The sequence below is a fragment of the Taurulus bubalis genome, assembly GCF_910589615.1.
Source record: "Taurulus bubalis genome assembly, chromosome: 14".
Taxonomy (NCBI): Eukaryota; Metazoa; Chordata; class Actinopteri; order Perciformes; family Cottidae; genus Taurulus; species Taurulus bubalis.
Genome location: NC_136602.1, coordinates 333,962 through 360,000, shown reverse-complemented (window position 1 = coordinate 360,000; position 26,039 = coordinate 333,962). Strand labels below are relative to the sequence as shown.

At 42.8% G+C, this 26,039-nt stretch overlaps 2 protein-coding genes across 3 annotated transcripts in view; one reads left to right on the top strand and one right to left on the bottom strand.

Annotated features, from left to right (window-relative positions):
- The window catches only part of ppp2r5d (protein phosphatase 2, regulatory subunit B', delta), a gene marked incomplete at its 5' end in the record, with an annotated part of 27,051 nt that extends 13,315 nt beyond the window's left edge, over positions 1 to 13,736 (top strand). The window contains 5 exons of one of the 2 annotated variants that reach the window (XM_079229718.1): positions 2,112 to 2,213; positions 8,781 to 8,853; positions 9,209 to 9,253; positions 9,484 to 9,582; positions 12,833 to 13,736. In XM_079229718.1, coding sequence (XP_079085844.1) covers positions 2,112 to 2,213; positions 8,781 to 8,853; positions 9,209 to 9,253; positions 9,484 to 9,582; positions 12,833 to 12,970 — 457 coding nt within the window. In that variant the 3' untranslated portion in view covers positions 12,971 to 13,736. Of the gene's footprint in view, positions 1 to 2,111; positions 2,214 to 8,780; positions 8,854 to 9,208; positions 9,257 to 9,483; positions 9,583 to 12,832 lie in introns of both variants that reach the window. The other variant, XM_079229717.1, reaches the window with a different exon arrangement.
- Positions 13,737 to 21,976: 8,240 nt separating this feature from the next.
- On the bottom strand, positions 21,977 to 25,527 carry mea1 (male-enhanced antigen 1; the record flags this gene model as incomplete). The annotated part of the gene is made up of 3 exons (XM_079230097.1): positions 21,977 to 22,495; positions 22,616 to 22,724; positions 25,279 to 25,527. 3 exons carry the CDS (start codon positions 25,525 to 25,527, stop codon positions 22,335 to 22,337), a joined length of 519 nt encoding a protein of 172 aa, XP_079086223.1. The 3' UTR covers positions 21,977 to 22,334.
- Between the last annotated feature and the right edge of the window lie 512 nt (positions 25,528 to 26,039).

Below are 26,039 nucleotides of genomic sequence, written 5' to 3'. Positions count from 1 at the left end.
TGTACTCATGTACTCTGTTCCTGTACATGTACTCATGTACTCTGTTCTTGTACATGTCCTCATGTACTCATGTCCTCATGTACTCTGTTCTTGTACATGTACTCTATTCCTGTACATGTACTCATGTCCTCTGTTCTTGTACATGTACTCATGTCATCATGTACTCATGTCCTCATGTCCTCTGTTCTTGTACATATACTCATGTCCTCATGTACTCATGTCCTCTGTTCCTGTACATGTACTCATGTCCTCTGTTCCTGTACATGTACTCATGTCCTCTGTTCCTGTACATATACTCATGTCCTCTGTTCTTGTACATGTACTCATGTACTCTGTTCTTGTACATGTACTCATGTACTCTGTTCCTGTACATGTACTCATGTACTCTGTTCCTGTACATGTACTCATGTACTCTGTTCTTGTACATGTCCTCATGTACTCATGTACTCTGTTCCTGTACATGTACTCATGTACTCTGTTCCTGTACATGTACTCATGTACTCTGTTCTTGTACATGTACTCATGTACTCTGTTCCTGTACATGTACTCATGTACTCTGTTCCTGTACATGTACTCATGTACTCATGTACTCTGTTCCTGTACATGTACTCATGTACTCTGTTCCTGTACATGTACTCATGTACTCTGTTCCTGTACATGTACTCATGTACTCATGTACTCTGTTCCTGTACATGTACTCATGTACTCTGTTCTTGTACATGTACTCATGTACTCTGTTCCTGTACATGTACTCATGTACTCTGTTCTTGTACATGTCCTCATGTCCTCATGTACTCATGTACTCTGTTCCTGTACATGTACTCATGTACTCTGTTCCTGTACATGTACTCATGTACTCTGTTCCTGTACATGTACTCATGTACTCTGTTCTTGTACATGTCCTCATGTACTCATGTCCTCATGTACTCATGTCCTCATGTACTCATGTACTCTGTTCTTGTACATGTACTCATGTCCTCATGTACTCATGTCCTCATGTACTCATGTACTCTGTTCTTGTACATGTCCTCATGTATACTCATGTACTCATGTACTCATGTCCTCATGTACTCATGTCCTCTGTTCTTGTACATGTACTCATGTACTCATGTCCTCTGTTCTTGTACATGTACTCATGTCCTCATGTACTCATGTCCTCATGTACTCATGTCCTCATGTTCTCATGTACTCATGTCCTCATGTTCTCATGTACTCATGTCCTCATGTACTCATGTCCTCTGTTCTTGTACATATACTCATGTACTCATGTCCTCTGTTCTCATGTACTCTCATGTACTCAGTTCCTGTACATGTACTCATGTACTATGTTCCTGTACATGTACTCATGTACTCATGTACCCTGTTCCTGTACATGTACTCATGTACTCTGTTCCTGTACATGTACTCATTTACTCATGTACTCTGTTCCTGTACATGTACTCATGTCCTCATGTACTCATTTACTCATGTACTCATGTACTCTGTTCCTGTACATGTACTCATGTCCTCTGTTCCTGTACATGTACTCATGTACTCATGTCCTCTGTTCTTGTACATGTACTCATGTCCACATGTACTCATGTACTCTGTTCCTGTACATGTACTCATGTCCACATGTACTCATGTACTCTGTTCCTGTACATGTACTCATGTACTCTGTTCCTGTACATGCACTCATGTCCTCATGTACTCATGTACTCTGTTCTTGTACATGTACTCTGTTCCTGTGCATGTACTCATGTACTCTGTTCTTGTACATGTACTCTGTTCCTGTACATGTACTCATGTACTCTGTTCTTGTACATGTACTCATGTACTCTGTTCCTGTACATGTACTCATGTCCTCATGTACTCTGTTCCTGTACATGTACTCATGTCCTCATGTTCCTGTACATGTACTCATGTCCTCATGTACTCATGTACTCATGTCCTCTGTTCTTGTACATGTCCTCATGTACTCATGTCTTCTGTTCTTGTACATGTACTCATGTACTCATGTCCTCATGTTCCTGTACATGTACTCATTTCCTCTGTTCTTGTACATGTCCTCATGTACTCATGTACTCATGTCCTCTGTTCTTGTACATGTCCTCATGTACTCATGTACTCAGGACGATCCACGGTCTGATCTACAACGCTCTGAAGCTCTTCATGGAGATGAACCAGAAGCTGTTTGATGACTGCACTCAGCAGTACAAGGCTGAGAAACAGAGGTACACACACACACACACACACACACACACACACACACACAGTACAAGGCTGAGAAACAGAGGTAACTACACACACACACACACACACACACACACACACACACACACACACACACACACGACATGATGAGACATGAAGACATGATGAGACATGAAGACATGATGAGACAGGATGAGACATGAAGACATGATAAGACATGATGAGACATGAAGACATGATGAGACATGAAGACAGGATGAGACATGATAAGACATGATGAGACATGAAGACATGATGAGACATGATGAGACATGATGAGACATGAAGACATGATAAGACAGGATGAGACATGAAGACATGATAAGACATGAAGACATGAAGAGACATGATAAGACATGATGAGACATGATAAGACATGATAAGACATGAAGACATGAAGACATGAGACATGAGACATGAAGACATGATAAGACATGATGAGACATGAAGACATGATAAGACATGAAGACATGATGAGACATGAAGACATGATGAGACATGATAAGACATGAAGACATGAGACATGATAAGACATAATAAGACATGATGAGACATGAAGACATGATAAGACATGATGAGACATGATGAGACATGAAGACATGATAAGACATGATAAGACATGAAGACATGATAAGACATGATAAGACATGATGAGACATGATGAGACATGAAGACATGATGACATAAGACATGAAGACATGATAAGACATGATGAGACATGAAGACATGATGAGACATGATGAGACATGATAAGACATGATGAGACATGAAGACATGATGAGACATGATAAGACATGATGAGACATGAAGACATGATGAGACATGAAGACATGATGAGACATGATGAGACATGAAGACATGATAAGACATGATGAGACATGAAGACATGATAAGACATGATGACATAAGACATGAAGACATGATAAGACATGATGAGACATGAAGACATGATGAGACATGATAAGACATGAAGACATGATGACATGATAAGACATGAATACATGATAAGACATGATGAGACATGAAGACATGATAAGACATGATAAGACATGAAGACATGAAGACATGATACGACATGAAGACATAAAGACATGATGACATGATAAGACATGAAGACATGATGACATGAAGACATGATGACATGATGACATGATGAGACATGAAGACATAAAGACATGATAAGACATGATAAGACATGAAGACATGAAGACATGATAAGACATGAAGACATGATGACATGAAGACATGATGACATGAAGACATGATGACATGAAGACATGAAGACATGATGACATGAAGACATAAAGACATGATGACATGATGAGACATGAAGACATGATGACATGAAGACATGATGACATGATAAGACATGATGAGACATGATGAGACATGAAGACATGATAAGACATGATAAGACATGAAGACATGATAAGACATGATAAGACATGATGAGACATGAAGACATGATAAGACATGATGACATAAGACATGAAGACATGATGACATGATGAGACATGAAGACATGATGACATGAAGACATGATGACATGATAAGACATGATGAGACATGATGAGACATGAAGACATGATAAGACATGATAAGACATGATAAGACATGAAGACATGATAAGACATGATGACATAAGACATGAAGACATGATAAGACATGATGAGACATGAAGACATGATGAGACATGAAGACATGATGAGACATGAAGACATGATGAGACATGATGAGACATGAAGACATGATGAGACATGATGAGACATGATAAGACATGATGAGACATGAAGACATGATGAGACATGATAAGACATGATGAGACATGAAGACATGATGAGACATGATGAGACATGAAGACATGATGAGACATGAAGACATGATAAGACATGATGAGACATGAAGACATGATAAGACATGATGAGACATGAAGACATGATAAGACATGATGACATAAGACATGATGAGACATGATGAGACATGATGAGACATGAAGACATGATAAGACATGATAAGACATGAAGACATGATAAGACATGAAGACATGATGACATGAAGACATGAAGAGATGATGAGACATGAAGACATAAAGACATGATGACATGAAGACATGAAGACATGATAAGACATGAAGACATGATGACATGATGAGACATGAAGACATGATGAGACATGAAGACATGATGACATGAAGACATGATGACATGATAAGACATGATGAGACATGAAGACATGATAAGACATGATAAGACATGAAGACATGATAAGACATGATGAGACATGAAGACATGATAAGACATGATGACATAAGACATGAAGACATGATAAGACATGATGAGACATGAAGACATGATGAGACATGAAGACATGATGAGACATGATAAGACATGATGAGACATGATGAGACATGATGAGACATGAAGACATGATGAGACATGATGAGACATGATAAGACATGATGAGACATGAAGACATGATGAGACATGATGAGACATGAAGACATGATGAGACATGAAGACATGATAAGACATGATGAGACATGATGACATAAGACATGAAGACATGATAAGACATGATGAGACATGAAGACATGATAAGACATGATGACATAAGACATGATAAGACATGATGAGACATGAAGACATGATAAGACATGATGACATAAGACATGAAGACATGATAAGACATGATGAGACATGAAGACATGATGAGACATGATAAGACATGAAGACATGATGACATGATAAGACATGAATACATGATAAGACATGATGAGACATGAAGACATGATAAGACATGATAAGACATGAAGACATGAAGACATGATACGACATGAAGACATAAAGACATGATGACATGATAAGACATGAAGACATGATGACATGAAGACATGATGACATGAAGACATGATGACATGATGAGACATGAAGACATAAAGACATGATGACATGAAGACATGAAGACATGATAAGACATGAAGACATGATGACATGAAGACATGATGACATGATGACATGAAGACATGATGACATGAAGACATAAAGACATGATGACATGATGAGACATGAAGACATGATGAGACATGAAGACATGAAGACATGATGACATGATAAGACATGATGAGACATGAAGACATGATAAGACATGATAAGACATGAAGACATGATAAGACATGATGAGACATGAAGACATGATAAGACATGATGACATAAGACATGAAGACATGATGACATGATAAGACATGAAGACATGATGAGACATGAAGACATGATGAGACATGATGAGACATGAAGACATGATAAGACATGATGACATAAGACATGAAGACATGATAAGACATGATGAGACATGAAGACATGATGAGACATGAAGACATGATGAGACATGATAAGACATGATGAGACATGAAGACATGATGAGACATGAAGACATGATGAGACATGATGAGACATGATAAGACATGATGAGACATGAAGACATGATGAGACATGATGAGACATGAAGACATGATGAGACATGAAGACATGATAAGACATGATGAGACATGAAGACATGATAAGACATGATGACATAAGACATGATAAGACATGATGAGACATGAAGACATGATAAGACATGATGACATAAGACATGATAAGACATGATGAGACATGAAGACATGATAAGACATGATGACATAAGACATGAAGACATGATAAGACATGATGAGACATGAAGACATGATGAGACATGATAAGACATGAAGACATGATGACATGATAAGACATGAATACATGATAAGACATGATGAGACATGAAGACATGATAAGACATGATAAGACATGAAGACATGAAGACATGATACGACATGAAGACATAAAGACATGATGACATGATAAGACATGAAGACATGATGACATGAAGACATGATGACATGAAGACATGATGACATGATGACATGATGAGACATGAAGACATAAAGACATGATGACATGAAGACATGAAGACATGATAAGACATGAAGACATGATGACATGAAGACATGATGACATGAAGACATGATGACATGATGACATGATGACATGAAGACATGATGACATGAAGACATAAAGACATGATGACATGATGAGACATGAAGACATGATGAGACATGATGACATGAAGACATGATGACATGATAAGACATGATGAGACATGAAGACATGATAAGACATGATAAGACATGAAGACATGATAAGACATGATGAGACATGAAGACATGATAAGACATGATGACATAAGACATGAAGACATGAAGACATGATGAGACATGAAGACATGATGAGACATGATAAGACATGATGAGACATGAAGACATGATGAGACATGATGAGACATGATAAGACATGATGAGACATGAAGACATGATGAGACATGATAAGACATGATGAGACATGAAGACATGATGAGACATGATGAGACATGAAGACATGATGAGACATGAAGACATGATAAGACATGATGAGACATGAAGACATGATAAGACATGATGACATAAGACATGAAGACATGATAAGACATGATGAGACATGAAGACATGATGAGACATGATAAGACATGAAGACATGAAGACATGATAAGACATGATAAGACATGAATACATGATAAGACATGATGAGACATGAAGACATGATAAGACATGATAAGACATGAAGACATGATACGACATGAAGACATAAAGACATGATGACATGATAAGACATGAAGACATGATGACATGAAGACATGATGACATGAAGACATGATGACATGATGACATGATGAGACATGAAGACATGATGACATGAAGACATAAAGACATGATAAGACATGATGACATGAAGACATGATGACATGAAGACATGATGACATGAAGACATGAAGACATGATGACATGAAGACATGATGACATGATGACATGAAGACATGATGACATGAAGACATGAAGACATGAAGACATAAAGACATAAAGACATGATGACATGATGACATGATGAGACATGAAGACATGATGAGACATGAAGACATGATGACATGAAGACATGATGACATGATAAGACATGATGAGACATGAAGACATGATAAGACATGAAGACATGATGACATGATGACATGAAGACATGAAGACATGATGACATAAAGACATGATGACATGATGAGACATGAAGACATGATGACATGATGACATGATGACATGAAGACATGATAAGACATGATGACATGAAGACATGATGACATGATGAGACATAAAGACATGATGACATGATGAGACATGAAGACATGAAGACATGATGAGACATGATGACATGAAGACATGATGACATGAAGACATGATGAGACATGATGACATGAAGACATGATGACATGAAGACATGATGAGACATGAAGACATGATGACATGATGACATGAAGACATGAAGACATGATAAGACATGATGACATGAAGACATGATGACATGATGAGACATAAAGACATGATGAGACATGAAGACATGAAGACATGATGAGACATGATGACATGAAGACATGAAGACATGATAAGACATGATGACATGAAGACATGATGACATGATGAGACATGAAGACATGAAGACATAAAGACATGATGACATGAAGACATGAAGACATGATGAGACATGAAGACATGATGAGACATGATGACATAAAGACATTATAAGACATGATGACATGATAAGACATGATAAGACATGATGACATGAAGACATTATAAGACATGAAGACATGATGACATGATAAGACATGATGACATGAAGACATTATAAGACATGAAGACATGATGACATGAAGACATGATGACATGAAGACATGATGACATGATGACATGAAGACATGAAGACATGATGACATGAAGACATGATAAGACATGATAAGACATGATAAGACATGATGACATAAAGACATTATAAGACATGATAAGACATGATAAGACATGATGACATAAAGACATTATAAGACATGATGACATGAAGACATGATAAGACATGATGAGACATGATGACATAAAGACATTATAAGACATGATGACATGATAAGACATGATAAGACATGATGACATGAAGACATTATAAGACATGAAGACATGATGACATGATAAGACATGATGACATGAAGACATTATAAGACATGAAGACATGATGACATGAAGACATGATGACATGAAGACATGATAAGACATGATGACATGATGACATGAAGACATTATAAGACATGATGACATGAAGACATTATAAGACATGAAGACATGATGACATGAAGACATTATAAGACATGAAGACATGATGACATGAAGACATGATAAGACATGATGACATGATGACATGAAGACATTATAAGACATGATGACATGAAGACATTATAAGACATGATGACATGAAGACATTATAAGACATGAAGACATGATGACATGAAGACATGATAAGACATGATGACATGATGACATGAAGACATTATAAGACATGATGACATGATGACATGAAGACATGATAAGACATGATGACATGATGACATGATGGATCCTTTTCTGTCTGCAGAGAGAAATATAAGCTGAAGGAGCGAGAGGAGATCTGGCACAAGATAGAGGACCTGGCCAGACAGAACCCAGAGGTATGTATATATACTGTGTACACACAGGTACTCCACTGTGTACATATATGTACATGTGTATATATATACTGTGTACACACAGGTACTCCACTGTGTACATATATGTACATGTGTGTATATATACTGTGTACACACAGGTACATATATGTACATGTGTGTATATATATATATATATATATATATATATATATATATACTGTGTACACACACACACAATGAAATGAAGACACTATACTAGTAAAAAATAGATTATTCAGCAAAATGTACTTAAAGTATGAAAAGTAAAGGAACCAATTATGCTGACAAATGAAATGAGTGAGTGATCTTTAAGTCACAAACTGCTCCTTTATTTTAGAGCAATAGACTCCACCCCGTCCGCCCAGGACTCCACCCACAGGAAGAGGTCAGTTATGTTGTGTTTCACATTGTTTATTAACATTAATAATGTGTATTTAACATTATTAGTGTTTATTTAACATTAGTAATTTTTGTTTAATATTATTAGTATTTGTTTAACATTATTAGTGTTTATTTAACATTATTAATGCTTGTTTAACATTATTAGTGTCTCTATATTATAAATATATAATATATGAACCTGGTCCTAACGTGTACTCTGTGTACTTGCAGTACTTGTTGTACAGTGATACTGTGGCTGTGTACTCGATGGAAACAGAGACTGAAGACATCCAGCTGCTGAAGAAGACTATGGAGAGTGAAGCCTCACAGGTAGTCTGTCTGTCTGTCTGTCTGTAGTCTGTCTGTCTGTAACCTGTCTGTCTGTCTGTAGTCTGTCTGTCTGTAACCTGTCTGTCTGTCTGTCTGTAACCTGTCTGTCTGTCTGACTGTAACCTGTCTGTCTGTCTGTAACCTGTCTGTCTGTAACCTGTCTGTCTGTAACTTGTCTGTCTGTCTGTAGTCTGTCTGCCTGTCTGTAACCTGTCTGTCTGTCTGTAACCTGTCTGTCTGTAACCTGTCTGTCTGTAGTCTGTATGCCTGTCTGTAACCTGTCTGTCTGTAACCTGTCTGTCTGTAGTCTGTATGCCTGGCTGTAACCTGTCTGTCTGTCTGTCTGTCTCCTGTGTGTCTGTAGTCTGTCTGTCTGTAACCTGTCTGTCTGTAACCTGTCTGTCTGTCTGTCTATCTATCTGTAACCTGTCTGTCTGTAACCTGTCTTTAACCTGTCTGTCTGTCTGTAGTCTGTCTGTCTGTATGTAGTCTGTCTGTCTGTAACCTGTCTGTCTGTAGTCTGTCTGTAACCTGTCTGTCTGTAACCTGTCTGTCTGTAACCTGTCTGCCTGTAACCTGTCTGTCTGTCTGTAGTCTGTCTGTCTGTAACATGTATGTCTGTCTGTAACCTGTCTGTCTTTTACCTGTCTAACTTGTCTGTCTGTCTGTAGTCTGTATGCCTGTCTGTAACCTGCCTGTCTGTAACCTGTCTGTCTGTAGTCTGTATGCCTGTCTGTAACCTGTCTGTAGTTTGTAACCTGTCTGTAACCTGTCTGTCTGTCTGTAACCTGTCTGTAGTCTGTAACCTGTATGTCTGTCTGTAACCTGTCTGTCTGTAGTCTGTCTGTCTGTAACCTGTCTGTCTGTAGTCTGTATGCCTGTCTGTAACCTGTCTTGTCTGTCTCCTGTCTGTCTCCTGTCTGTAACCTGTCTGTCTGTCTATCTGTAACCTGTCTGTCTGTAACCTGTCTGTCTGTAGTCTGCCTGTCTGTAACCTGTCTGTCTGTAACCTGTCTGTCTATCTGTAACCTGTCTGTAACCTGTCTGTCTGTAGTCTGTCTGTCTGTAACCTGTCTGTCTGTACCTTGTCTGTCTGTATGTAGTCTGTCTGTAACCTGTCTGTCTGTCTGTAACCTGTCTGTCTGTCTGTAACTTGTCTGTCTGTCTGTAGTCTGTATGCCTGTCTGTAACCTGTCTGTCTGTAGTCTGTATGCCTGTCTGTAACCTGTCTGTAGTCTGTAACCTGTCTGTCTGTCTGTAGTCTGTCTATCTGTAACCTGTCTGTCTGTAACCTGTCTGTCTGTCTGTCTGTAACCTGTCTGTCTGTAGTCTGTATGCCTGTCTGTAACCTGTCTGTCTGTAACCTGTCTGTCTGTAGTCTGTATGCCTGTCTGTAGTCTGTATGCCTGTCTGTAACCTGTCTGTCTGTCACCTGTCTGTCTGTAGTCTGTATACCTGTCTGTAACCTGTCTGTCTGTAGTCTGTCTGTCTGTCTATCTGTAACCTGTCTGTCTCTTGTCTGTCTGCCTGTAGCCTGTCTGTCTGTAACCTGTCTGTCTGTCTATCTGTAACCTGTCTGTCTGTAGCCTGTCTGTCTGTAGTCTGTCTGTCTGTAACCTGTCTGTATGTAACCTGTCTGTCTGTAACCTGTCTGTCTGTCTATCTGTAGCCTGCCTGTCTGTAGTCTGTCTGTCTGTAACCTGTCTGTCTGTAACTTGTCTGTCTGTATGTAGTCTGTCTGTCTGTCTGTAACCTGTCTGTCTGTCTGTAATCTGTATGTCTGTAACCTGTCTGTCTGTAACCTGCCTGTCTGTCTGTAGTCTGTCTGTCTGTAACATGTATGTCTGTCTGTAACCTGTCTGTCTGTCTGTAACCTGTCTGTAACTTGTCTGTCTGTCTGTCTGTAGTCTGTATGCCTGTCTGTCTGTAGTCTGTATGCCTGTCTGTAACCTGTCTGTCTGTCACCTGTCTGTCTGTAGTCTGTATACCTGTCTGTAACCTGTCTGTCTGTAGTCTGTCTGTCTGTCTATCTGTAACCTGTCTGTCTGTAACCTGTCTGTCTGTCTGTAACCTGTCTGTAACTTGTCTGTCTGCCTGTCTGTAGTCTGTATGCCTGTCTGTAACCTGTCTGTCTGTAACCTGTATGACTGTCTGTCTGTAGTCTGTATGCCTGTCTGTAACCTGTCTGTCTGTCACCTGTCTGTCTGTAGTCTGTATACCTCTCTGTAACCTGTCTGTCTGTAGTCTGTCTGTCTGTCTGTCTATCTGTAACCTGTCTATCTGTAACCTGTCTGTCTGTAGTCTGTATACCTGTCTGTAACCTTTCTGTCTGTAGTCTGTCTGTCTGTCTGTAACCTGTCTGTCTGTCTGTAACCTGTCTGTCTAGCTGTCTGTCTATTTGTAACCTGTCTGTTTGTATTCTGTCTGTCTGTCTATCTGTAACCTGTCTATCTGTAACCTGTCTGTAACTTGTCTGTCTGCCTGTAGTCTGTATGCCTGTCTGTAACCTGTCTGTAGTCTGTAACCTGTCTGTCTGTCTGTAACCTGTCTGTCTGTAGTCTGTCTGTCTGTAGTCTGTCTGTCTGTCTATCTGTAACCTGTCTATCTGTAACCTGTCTGTAACTTGTCTGTCTGCCTGTAGTCTGTATGCCTGTCTGTAACCTGTCTGTAACCTGTCTGTCTGTCTGTAACCTGTCTGTCTGTAGTCTGTCTGTCTGTAACCTGTCTGTAACTTGTCTGTCTGCCTGTCTGTAGTCTGTATGCCTGTCTGTAACCTGTCTGTCTGTAACCTGTATGCCTGTCTGTCTGTAGTCTGTATGCCTGTCTGTAACCTGTCTGTCTGTCACCTGTCTGTCTGTAGTCTGTATACCTGTCTGTAACCTGTCTGTCTGTCTGTAGTCTGTCTGTCTGTCTGTCTATCTGTAACCTGTCTGTTTGTAGTCTGTCTGTCTGTCTGTAACCTGTCTGTCTGTAGTCTGTCTGTCTGTCTGTGTCCTGTCTGTCTGTCTGTAGTCTGTCTGTCTGTCTGTCTGTCTGTAACCTGTCTATCTGTAACCTGTCTGTCTGTAGTCTGTCTGTCTGTCTGTAACCTGTCTGTCTGTAACCTGTCTGTCTGTGTCCTGTCTGTCTGTAACCTGTCTGTCTGTCTGTAACCTGTCTGTAACCTGTCTGTCGGTAGTCTGTCTCTCTGCCTGTCTGTCTTCCCCACACCAGGGTCCTCTGATCAGTGGTCTTTCTCTGCCCCCCTCAGGGTCTGAAGGACCTGAAGAAGGACAAGGTCCTGATGAGGAGGAAGTCTGAGCTCCCTCAGGACGTGTACACCATCAAGGCTCTGGAGGCCCACAAGAGGGCGGAGGAGTACCTGACAGCCAATCAGGAGGCCCTCTGACCGGAGGGAGGTGGTCCCTTCTGAGCCGGACTCTCTGATTGGAGGAGGCTAACGAGTAGCACACTGTGCAGACGTCTGTCCCGCCTCCCGTCACGTGACGATGACATCACCTCCAACCTGCATCTGTCTTCATCCCGGGGGCCTGAACGCAGCCGTCCGCAGGTCCCTGAATGCATCACAGGGCCTGAACGCAGCCACTCGCAGGTCCCTGAACGCATCACAGGGCCTGAACGCAGCCGCCCGCAGGTCCCTGAACGCATCACGGGGCCTGAACGCAGCCGCTCGCAGGTCCCTGAACGCATCACGGGGCCTGAACGCAGCCGCTCGCAGGTCCCTGAACGCATCACGGGGCCTGAACGCAGCCGCTCGCAGGTCCCTGAACGCATCACGGGGCCTGAACGCAGCCGCCCGCAGGTCCCTGAACGCATCACGGGGCCTGAACGCAGCCGCCCGCAGGTCCCTGAACGCATCACGGGGCCTGAACGCAGCCGCCCGCAGGTCCCTGAACACATCACGGGGCCTGTGAGGGAAGTCCTCGTGGTCAAAGCTCAACCAGTGAAGAAGACCGTGATGAAGAACCCTGAACCCAATCCTCATCATGATTTGAACATTTAAAGAGACAAAACATTATTCATTATTTTGTCCCACAGTGAACGAAACAGCGTTCAGGTAGCGTCGGTATTTACACATTATTGTATTTTAATAGTAATAATGCAAATGACTTCTGTTTGTTTTCTGCTTCAGGAGGAACAGCAAATAAAAACAAGTTTAAAGCCGCGTGTCAACCAATGAGATCAATATGAGCTCCAGACTGGTCCTGGTGCTGGTCCTGGTGCTGGTCCTGGTCCTGGTGCTGGTCCTGGTGCTGGTAGTGGTGCTGGTGGTGGTGCTGGTCCTGGTGCTGGTCCTGGTCTTGGTCCTGGTGCTGGTGCTGGTCCTGGTGCTGGTGCTGGTGCTGGTAGTGGTGCTGGTGGTGGTGCTGGTCCTGGTGCTGGTCCTGGTCTTGGTCCTGGTGCTGGTCCTGGTGCTGGTGCTGGTCCTGGTGTTGGTCCTGGTCCTGGTGCTGGTGCTGGTCCTGGTGCTGGTGCTGGTGCTGGTCCTGGTCCTGGTCCTGGTGCTGGTCCTGGTCCTGGTGCTGGTGCTGGTGGTCCTGGTGCTGGTGCTGGTGGTCCTGGTGCTGGTGCTGGTCCTGGTCCTGGTCCTGGTGCTGATGGTGGTGCTGGTCCTGGTGCTGGTCCTGGTCCTGGTCCTGGTGCTGGTGCTGGTCCTGGTCGTTAAGTTCCTGCTGTGGAAAAGAGCTTGTCTGTCCCGTGACCCTGAACGCAGCACAGAGGTTCACTGACTCGGCAGCTTCACTCAAAGCCCCGCCCCCTCCACGTGAGCCGACCAATCACCTGTCAGAACGGACTCCAAACTGATGATAACGTCGTTGGCGACGAGGAGACACGGTGAATGTAGACGTCCAATCAGCATCCATCATTTCTGTTTCATTTGAACGCCGTGACGTCATCGACTTTCGGGTCAAAGTGACACGTTCAGGGGTTATGGGAGAGGAAAAAACTGTAATAAAAGTGTTTACAGACCAAACCTCATTTAAAGTTAGTTATGACCCCAAATATCATCAGACATGAAGGAACATGTAAATATATCTGAGGGTTTACCTCGCCAAAATAAAAGCTGGGTGTTAAAATGTTAGATTTTACATCTTTAACACCAGAAAACTTAACTTTGACTTGTTCCCATAATGCACTGCTGTCCGACCTGTGATTCAAAGAGAATCATTTCTCATTCATAAAGTTGATGTTTCATTATATTGAAGTGTCAAAGTCTTGCCACACAGAAATATCACGAAAGAAAATCATTAAATTAAATCAAACTGGTATTTTCTTCACAAACGTGTAATGTTGATAAAGTGCTTTTTTTTCTGATAGCCAGATGTCCGTTTATGTCTGAAGACATTTAGTTTGATGGTATCGACGATTAGAGGACGAATAGAGATGAATAGAGGCGATTAGAGATGAATAGAGGACGAATAGAGATGAATAGAGGACGATTAGAGATGAATAGAGGACGAATAGAGATGAATAGAGGCGATTAGAGATGAATAGAAGCGATTAGAGACGAATAGAGGACGATTAGAGACGAATAGAGGACGATTAGAGACGAATAGAGGACGATTAGAGATGAATAGAGGCGATTAGAGATGAATAGAGGCGATTAGAGATGAATAGAGGCGATTAGAGACGAATAGAGGACGATTAGAGATGAATAGAGGCGATTAGAGACGAATAGAGGACGATTAGAGGACGAATAGAGGCGAATAGAGGACGAATAGAGATGAATAGAGGACGATTAGAGGCGAATAGAGATGATTAGAGGACGATTAGAGATGAATAGAGGATGAATAGAGATGATTAGAGATGAATAGAGATGATTAGAGATGAATAGAGGACAAATAGAGACGATTAGAGATGATTAGAAGACAAATGGAGACGATTAGAGATGAATAGAGGACGATCAGAGATGAATAGAGGATGAACAGAGATAATTAGAGATGAATAGAGGATGATTAGAGACGATTAGAGGATGAATAGAGATGATTAGAGGATGAATAGAGACGATTAGAGGATGAATAGAGACAATTAGAGATGAATAGAGGATGAATAGAGACGATTAGAGGATGAATAGAGATGATTAGAGGATGAATAGAGACGATTAGAGGATGAATAGAGACAATTAGAGATGAATAGAGAAGATTAGAGGATGATTAGAGACGATTAGAGGATGAATAGAGATGATTAGAGGATGAATAGAGAAGATTAGAGGATGAATAGAGATGATTAGAGGATGAATAGAGACGATTAGAGGATGAATAGAGACAATTAGAGATGAATAGAGAAGATTAGAGGATGAATAGAGACAATTAGAGGATGAATAGAGATGATGAGAGGATGAATAGAGACGATGGCGATTAGAGGATGAAAAGAGACGATTAGAGGATGAATAGAGACAATTAGAGATGAATAGAGACAGTTAGAGGATGAATGCATCATGTAGTACTATACTAGAGAACACACATGTAGTACTATACTAGAGAGAACACATGTAATACTATACTAGAGAGAACACATGTAGTACTATACTAGAGAGAACACATGTAATACTATACTAGAGAGAACACATGTAGTACTATACTAGAGAGAACACATGTAGTACTATACTAGAGAACACACATGTAGTACTATACTAGAGAGAACACATGTAGTACTATACTAGAGAGAACACATGTAGTACTATACTAGAGAACACATGTAGTACTATACTAGAGAGAACACACATGTAATACTATACTAGAGAGAACACATGTAGTACTATACTAGAGAGAACACATGTAGTACTATACTAGAGAACACACATGTAGTACTATACTAGAGAACACACATGTAGTACTATACTAGAGAACACACATGTAATACTATACTAGAGAGAACACATGTAGTACTATACTAGAGAGAACACATGTAGTACTATACTAGAGAACACATGTAGTACTATACTAGAGAGAACACACATGTAATACTATACTAGAGAGAACACATGTAGTACTATACTAGAGAGAACACATGTAGTACTATACTAGAGAACACACATGTAGTACTATACTAGAGAACACACATGTAATACTATACTAGAGAGAACACATGTAGTACTATACTAGAGAACACACATGTAGTACTATACTAGAGAACACACATGTAGTACTATACTAGAGAACACACATGTAATACTATACTAGAGAGAACACATGTAGTACTATACTAGAGAACACACATGTAGTACTATACTAGAGAACACACATGTAGTACTATACTAGAGAACACACATGTAGTACTATACTAGAGAACACACATGTAGTACTATACTAGAGAATACACATGTAGTACTATACTAGAGAGAACACATGTAGTACTATACTAGAGAGAACACATGTAGTATTATACTAGAGAGAACACATGTAGTATTATACTAGAGAGAACACATGTAGTACTATACTAGAGAACACACATGTAGTACTATACTAGAGAATACACATGTAGTACTATACTAGAGAGAACACATGTAGTACTATACTAGAGAGAACACATGTAGTATTATACTAGAGAGAACACATGTAGTACTATACTAGAGAACACACATGTAGTACTATACTAGAGAACACACATGTAGTACTATACTAGAGAATACACATGTAGTACTATACTAGAGAGAACACATGTAGTACTATACTAGAGAACACATGTAGTACTATACTAGAGAGAACACATGTAGTACTATACTAGAGAGAACACATGTAGTATTATACTAGAGAGAACACATGTAGTACTATACTATAGAGAACACATGTAGTACTATACTATAGAGAACACATGTAGTGTTATACTAGAGAGAACACATGTAGTACTATACTAGAGAACACACATGTAGTACTATACTAGAGAATACACATGTAGTACTATACTAGAGAGAACACATGTAGTACTATACTATAGAGAACACATGTAGTATTATACTAGAGAGAACACATGTAGTACTATACTAGAGAGAACACATGTAGTACTATACTAGAGAGAACACATGTAGTACTATACTAGAGAGAACACATATAGTATTATACTAGAGAGAACACATGTAGTACTATAATAGAGAACACATGTAGTACTATACTAGAGAACACACATGTAGTACTATACTAGAGAGAACACATGTAGTACTATACTAGAGAGAACACATGTAGTACTATACTAGAGAGAACACATGTAGTACTATACTAGAGAACACACATGTAGTACTATAATAGAGAACACATGTAGTACTATACTAGAGAACACACATGTAGTACTATACTAGAGAGAACACATGTAGTACTATACTAGAGAGAACACATGTAGTACTATACTAGAGAGAACACATGTAGTACTATACTAGAGAACACACATGTAGTACTATACTAGAGAACACACATGTAGTACTATACTAGAGAACACACATGTAGTACTATAATAGAGAACACATGTAGTACTATACTAGAGAACACACATGTAGTACTATACTAGAGAAAAAACATGTAGTACTATACTAGAGAGAACACATGTAGTACTATACTAGAGAGAACACATGTAGTATTATACTGGAGAACACATGTAGTACTATACTAGAGAACACACATGTAGTACTATACTATAGAGAACACATGTAGTACTATACTAGAGAACACACATGTAGTACTGTAGCACTCAGAATGAAAGTACCAGTTTGTACAGATGTTCATGAACAAAAGACAATCAGTTCTGTGTACTATTACTTTAATATGCAGGTTTTCTGAAGTAGTCATATCATAATAACTGATTAGTGAACGCTGCTTCCTCATCCTGAACGTGTACAAAAACACAGAATACACGTCTCCTTTTGTATTCAATTTTATTTATACAACTCAAACCACACAAGAGCCTCTAGAATCTATAACACAAAGATCGTACAAAACAAATACACATGCATATCTGTGTGTGTATACATACACATATATATATATATATACATACATATATATACACACATATATATACACATATATACATACATATATATATACACACATATATACATACATACATACATATATATATATGCATACATACATATATGCATACATACATATACATACATATATGCATACATACATATATGCATACATACATATATACACATATATATATACACATATACATATATACACATATATACATACATACACACATATATACATATATATATACACATATATATACATACATACATATACATATACATACATACATATATACATATATATATACATATATACATACATATATACATACATACATACATACACACACACATACATATACACATACATATATATATATACACACATACATATATATATATATACATACACACACACATACATACATATATATATACATACATATATATATACATACATATATATACACACACACACACGTACGTACGTACGTACGTATGTATATTTATAGATACATAAATACACATACTTACGTGTATTTATAAATATAAAACACATTGGGATTATTTAATATACAATCATAATAACATTTCAATAAAAGGCTTTTAAACTATTGAACTTAGTTTTTCAATTAGTTGATTCATCATTTTGTTTATGAACGTTCAGAAAATAGTAAACAAATTAACACAATTGAGAAAGAAAATGAATTAGGAATTATTATAAAAATAAAGAGTAGGGAATCGAATAAGTCAAGGTGGAATATAAATAAAATGCCTAGAGGAACAAGAGGGAGTCAAAGTTTCCACGCTGGGTTTGACAGTGAAGTAACATCAACAGGTGGACGAGTCTGATTGGACGTCGGCTCGTGGGCGGGATCAGACTGAGTGACAGCTTCCTGTTAAACTAATGACTCCTTTTTCCTTCTGAACTTAACTTAACTGAACTTAAGTTCAGTTAACTTAAGTTTAGTTGGAACTTAACTTAAGTGTATTACCATCTAACCGTTAGTGAGCTCACTGATGTCAGGTACCCCCATCAGCTGGCTCCTTTAGACCGAGTCCAGTGAGTCCAGAGAGAGTCCAGAGAGAGTCCAGAGTCCAAAGAGAGTCCAGAGTCGAGAGAGAGTCCAGAGAGAGTCCAGAGTCTAGAGAGAGTCCAGAGAGAGTCCAGAGTCTAGAGAGAGTCCAGAGAGAGTCCAGAGAGAATCCAGAGAGAGTCCAGAGTCCAGAGTGAGTCCAGAGAGAGTCCAGAGTGAATCCAGAGAGAGTCCAGAGAGCGTCCAGAGTGAGTCTAGAGAGAGTCCAGAGAGAGTCCAGAGTGAATCCAGAGAGAGTCCAGAGAGCGTCCAGAGTGAGTCTAGAGAGAGTCCAGAGAGAGTCCAGAGAGCGTCCAGAGTGAGTCCAGAGAGCGTCCAGAGAGAGTCCAGAGTCTAGAGAGAGTCCAGAGTGAATCCAGAGAGAGTCCAGAGTGAGTCCAGAATCCAGAGAGAGTCCAGAGTCCAGAGAGAGTCCAGAGTCCAGAGAGAGTCTAGAGAGAGTCCAGAGTGAGTCCAGAGTCTAGAGAGAGTCCAGAAAGAGTCCAGAGAGAGTCCAGAGTCTAGAGAGAGTCCAGAGAGAGTCCAGAGTGAATCCAGAGAGAGTCCAGAGAGCGTCCAGAGTGAGTCCAGAGAGAGTCCAGAGTCCAGAGAGAGTCCAGAGTCTAGAGAGAGTCCAGAGAGAGTCCAGAGTGAATCCAGAGTCCAGAGAGAATCCAGAGTGAGTCCAGAGTCTAGAGAGAGTCCAGAGTCCAGAGAGAGTCCAGAGTCTAGAGAGAGTCCAGAGTGAGTCCAGAGAGAGTCCAGAGTCTAGAGAGAGTCCAGAGTCCAGAGAGAGTCCAGAGTCTAGAGAGAGTCCAGAGAGAGTCCAGAGTCCAGAGAGAGTCCAGAGTCCAGAGAGAGTCTAGAGTCCAGAGAGAGTCTAGAGAGAGTCCAGAGTCCAGAGAGAGTCCAGAGTCTAGAGAGAGTCCAGAATCCAGAGAGAGTCCAGAGTCCAGAGAGAGTCCAGAGTCTAGAGAGAGTCCAGAATCCAGAGAGAGTCCAGAGTCCAGAGAGAGTCCAGAGTCTAGAGAGAGTCCAGAATCCAGAGAGAGTCCAGAAAGAGTCCAGAGTCCAGAGAGAGTCCAGAGTCTAGAGAGAGTCCAGAGTGAGTCCAGAGTCTAGAGAGAGTCCAGGGTGAGTCTAGAGAGTCCAGAGAGTCCAGAAAGAGTCCAGAGTGAGTCCAGAGTCTAGAGAGAGTCCAGGGTGAGTCTAGAGAGTCCAGAGAGAGTCCAGAGAGAGTCCAGAGTCCAGAGAGAGTCCAGAATCCAGAGAGAGTCCAGAGTCCAGAGAGAGTCTAGAGAGAGTCCAGAGTCCAGAGAGAGTCCAGAGTCCAGAGAGAGTCCAGAGTCTAGAGAGAGTCCAGAGTGAGTCCAGAGTCTAGAGAGAGTCCAGGGTGAGTCTAGAGAGAGTCCAGAGAGAGTCCAGAGTCCAGAGAGAGTCCAGAGTCCAGAGAGAGTCCAGAGAGAGTCCAGAGAGAGTCCAGAATCCAGAGAGAGTCTAGAGAGAGTCCAGAGTGAGTCCAGAGTCTAGAGAGAGTCCAGAGTGAGTCCAGAGAGAGTCCAGAGTCTAGAGAGAGTCCAGAAAGAGTCCAGAGAGAGTCCAGAGAGAGTCCAGAGTCCAGAGAGAGTCTAGAGAGAGTCCAGAGTCTAGAGAGAGTCCAGAGTGAGTCCAGAGTCTAGAGAGAGTCCAGGGTGAGTCTAGAGAGAGTCCAGAGAGTCCAGAGTCCAGAAAGAGTCCAGAGAGAGTCCAGAGAGAGTCCAGAGAGAGTCCAGAGTCTAGAGAGAGTCCAGAGTCCAGAGAGAGTCCAGAGAGAGTCCAGAGTCCAAAGAGAGTCCAGAGAGAGTCCAGAGTCCAGAGAGAGTCCAGAGAGAGTCCAGAGTCCAAAGAGAGTCCAGAGTCCAAAGAGAGTCCAAAGAGAGTCCAGAGTGAGTCCAGAGTCCAAAGAGAGTCCAGAGTGAGTCCAGAGTCCAAAGAGAGTCCAGAGTGAGTCCAGAGTCCAAAGAGAGTCCAGAGTGAGTCCAGAGTCCAAAGAGAGTCCAGAGTGAGTCCAGAGTCCGGCTGGCATTGAGCCGGATTGTCAGCTGGAGGATCATCTCTCATCAACCAGAACTCCAGTGGTTTCTTGGTTTGTGTCTGACACTGAGATGGTGAGTCCACATGAACACTGTTGTTGTCGTTGTTGTTTATTTAATATGGACGTCATTGAGTCGCCTCACTGCCACCAACTAAACAGTGATCAGGAACATGAAATATTTCATTAATTGGCAAAAAAACGAGTAAAAAAAAAAAAAAGAAATACTGGAATGAGCTTCTAAAAAGAGAAACTACAGGTTCAGCTTCAAGTTGTGTCCCTGAAGTAGTCGTGGTGCGTTCAGGGTCAGTCGAAGTTAAGTGGTCATGGTTAATTCGGTGAGTAGAGGTTGTTGAAGCTGTGGTGTTGCGTTCAGGGACAGTTGTTATTTAAGCTGTGGTGGTGCGTTCAGGGCCAGTTGTTATTGAAGCTGTGGTGGTGATTCAGGGACAGTTGTTATTTAAGCTGTGGTGGTGCGTTCAGGGCCAGTTGTTATTTAAGCTGTGATGGTGCATTCAGGGCCAGTTGATGTTGTCTAAGCTGTGGTGGTGCGTTCAGGGCCAGTTGATGTTGTCTAAGCTGTGGTGGTGCGTTCAGGGCCAGTTGATGTTGGTTAAGCTGTGCGGTGCGTTCAGGGCCCGTGAGGTGGTTCCTGCGGGCTCTGCCGGCTCTCCAGCGTGTTCTGGACCAGGTCCTTCCACTGGGCGTCGGACAGCTCGCTGGCCCAGGACGGCACAGCGAGGGACGGCAAGGCTACGGCCGCCATCGTCCTCTTCACCAGCTCCACGTGGTCTGAGGGAGACAGGAAGTGATGTCAGAAAGCAGGAAGTGATGTCAGAAGACACTAAAAACACATGCTAATAACAACAATAATAACTACAACAACAACGTAGACATGAGGGCGGAGTCTACCTGCGTCCATGGGGATGGAGGCGCGGCTCCTCACGGCCGCCGCCCCCTCAGGGTCCTGCTCCTCATCACTGTCTGTGGGCGGGGCTTCAGGGAGGTGGAGACCCATCACCTGCGAGAGAGAGAGAGAGAGAGAGAGAGAGAGAGAGAGAGAGAGAGAGAGAGAGAGAGAGAGAGAGAGAGAGAGAGAGAGAGAGAGAGAGAGAGAGAGAGAGAGAGAGAGAGAGAGAGATCCACTCAGTCACCATAGCTACACTCAATGGGACAAACACCCCACAGGAGCCCTGCATGCAGAGTTCTGCAGAATGATCCTCAACGTTCAAAGAAAGACACCAACAAATGCATGTAGGGCAGAATTAGGCAGATATTATAATAAACATCCACAAACGAGCACTTCATTTCTGGAATCACCTTCAAACTAACTCACGAGACCCCCTCCATGTTAAAGCCCTCCGAAGCCAAGAGCTGAACCCAGAACAGAGTCTCCTGAGGCAGCTGGTGGGAGACGAACTTCCACCCAGCAGAAGCAGCCTCACAGCAGCACTGCTCTCCAGACACCAGCTGGAGTCAACGCAGCCATACAGACAAGCAAAGGAACACACTAGGAACATCGGAGAAGAGAAACTGCAAGTCAAAGTAGATTAGAATGTTATCTGGCCCTAAAAAGAGATTCTGAATGGTCAGAATATCTGTCTTCTGTCAGGGGAAGAAGCAGAGACAGACCCTGACCCGGTACAGGCTCTCCGACCACCGACTAGCTATCGAGAAAGGCCCACAGAAGAAACCAGAACAAGTGGTCACTGTTCAACAGGTGAGGTTGAGACAGAGATGCACTTCCTCCTAAAGCGTGACAAATATACTGAAACTAGACGAGCGTGGCTGGACCGGCTCAGCTCCAGATCTCTGGCTCCAGAGATCTGGAGGATCTCCTCTACTAAGGATCCTCCAGATCTCTGGCTCCAGAGAGATGGAGGATCTCCTCTACTAAGGATCCTCCTGGAGAAGGAAACACAGCACAGCTTGTTGGTGCTCATGTCCTGTTGTCACAAGCTGACGGACAGTGGGTGAGTGACTCACTCATACACACACACGAAAGAAGTGAATTTGATTGCTAGCATGAAGTTAGCTTTCGTTAGACAAAATGGCTGACTGTGTGCTTGCGTGAGTGGCGGCAGGTCCATCAGACCCAGACTTCTCTCTAACAGCAACATGTCCAGATCATTCTGGGATCCTGAGGCGTTCCAGTCAGAGAGATAATCCTCCAGCGAGTCCTGGGTCTTCCTCTGGGTCTCCTCCAGTTGGACGTGTCCTAAAACCTCTAATGGAGGAATCCTGATGAGATGCTGAACCCCTCAGCTGACTCCTTTAACACGAAGGAGCAGAGCCTCAACTCCAAGCTCCTCCTGATGTCTGACTCCTTACTCTATCGCTAAGGCTGAGCCCTACAGAGGAAACTCATCTCCTTATTCTATCTCTAAGAGTCCTACAGAGGAAAGTCTTCTCCTTACCCACAGATCCTACGGTCCATCTCCCGCTCCTTCTTACCCTCACTGGTGAACAAGACCCAGAGATACTTGACCTCCTTCTCTTGGGGTGGCACTCTGTCCCACCTGGAGGGAGCAATCCACCGGTTTCCTGCAGAGCACCATGGCCTCAGATGTGGAGGTTCTGACTCTCATCCCCGCTGCTTCACACTCGGCTGCTTCACACCCCAGTGAACGCTGGAGGTCACGGTCCGAGGAGGCCAACAGGACCACATCATCCACGATGGTCTGACTTATCACCGAGGATACGAACACAGCTCCTACTGCCGTACAGAGACTCTGGCATAAGCTTTCCCCGGGAGGCTGATCAGGTCGATACCCTGATCGTTTACACTCTCTGGTCCCCCTTCTTGAAGATGAACCAGCCCCCCGGTCATCAGTCCATGTTCCCGACCCCTATGCGACATTGAAGAGCCAAGACAGCCCAACAACGTCCAGCGCCTTCAGCATCTCAGGGTCTCATCCCCCCGGTGCCACCAAGGAGCTTTGACTACCTTAGTGGCCTCCAGCAGGGATATGGGTGAGACCCCCAAGTCTTCAGGCGCTGCCCCCTCTCCAGGAGACATGTTGACCGGGTTTAGGAGTTCCTCAAAGTGCTCTTTCCACCACCCGACGATGTCCCCAGTCAGGGTCAGCAGGGCCCTTCTTTCCCTTCCTGAGCCGTCGGATGGTTTCCCAGAACCTCCTTGAGGAACAGGAAGTCCTTCTCGATGGCCTCCCTGAACTCCTCCATGCCCGAGTGCTAGCATCACAGTTGCAGCCCTTCTGGCCTGCTGGTACCCGTCAGCTGCTTCAGGAGACCCCTGGTCCCACCAGGCCCAAAGGCCTCCTTCAGCTGGACGGCTTCCCTCACCCCCAGTGTTCACCACCGGGTTCTTTGGTTGCCACCACGACACCGATGACCTTCTGACCACAGCTCCTAGCGGCCGCAACACAATAGAGGCTTTGAACACGGTCCACTAGGACTCCATGTCCAACCTCAGGAGGTGTGAGAAGCTCTTCTGGAGGTGGGAGTTGAAGACCTCCAGTTCACCCTCACCACACGTTTGGGCTTTTCTTCTTATGTTATAATCGTGATAATAATGATGATGCAACAGTAATGGTATAACTGAGGACACTCACCTGCATCCTGAGCTGCAGCTGCTCTCCTCCCGCCCCGTCAGGCTCCTGGTTCAGGGGTTGGTAATAATACCCTCCGCTGTCCTCTTCCTCCTCCTCTTCCTCTCCATCCAGCCCCTCCCCTTCCTCCCCCCCCGCCCCTCCGCTCCACCCGGGCAGCGCCGCTCCGTCCGCCGGCCGCTCCTCCTCCCCCAGCTCGTCCTCAGAGTTCGGTAAGACTCTCTCCGGCCCCATCGAGCTGACCACGTCCATCCACAGAGGAGCCCGAGAGCTGTGAGGGAGCCTGTGTGTCTCCTAGCCGCTTCCTCGTCTCCTAGAGGAGAGAGAGAGAGCTGTGAGGGAGCCTGTGTGTCTCCTAGCCGCTTCCTCGTCTCCTAGAGGAGAGAGAGAGAGCTGTGAGGGAGCCTGTGTGTCTCCTAGCCGCTTCCTCGTCTCCTAGAGGAGAAAGAGAGCTGTGAGGGAGCCTGTGTGTCTCCTAGCCGCTTCCTCGTCTCCTAGAGGAGAGAGAGAGAGAGAGAGCTGTGAGGGAGCCTGTGTGTCTCCTAGCCGCTTCCTAGCCGCTTCCTCATCTCCTAACAGCCAGAGAGGCTGTCTCCTAGCTGTTTCCTCGTCTCCTAACAGATAGAGAGGCGGTCTCCTAGCTGCTTCCTCGTCTCCTAACAGCCAGAGAGGCTGTCTCCTAGCTGCTTCCTCGTCTCCTAACAGCCAGAGAGGCTGTCTCCTAGCTGCTTCCTCGTCTCCTAACAGATAGAGAGGCGGTCTCC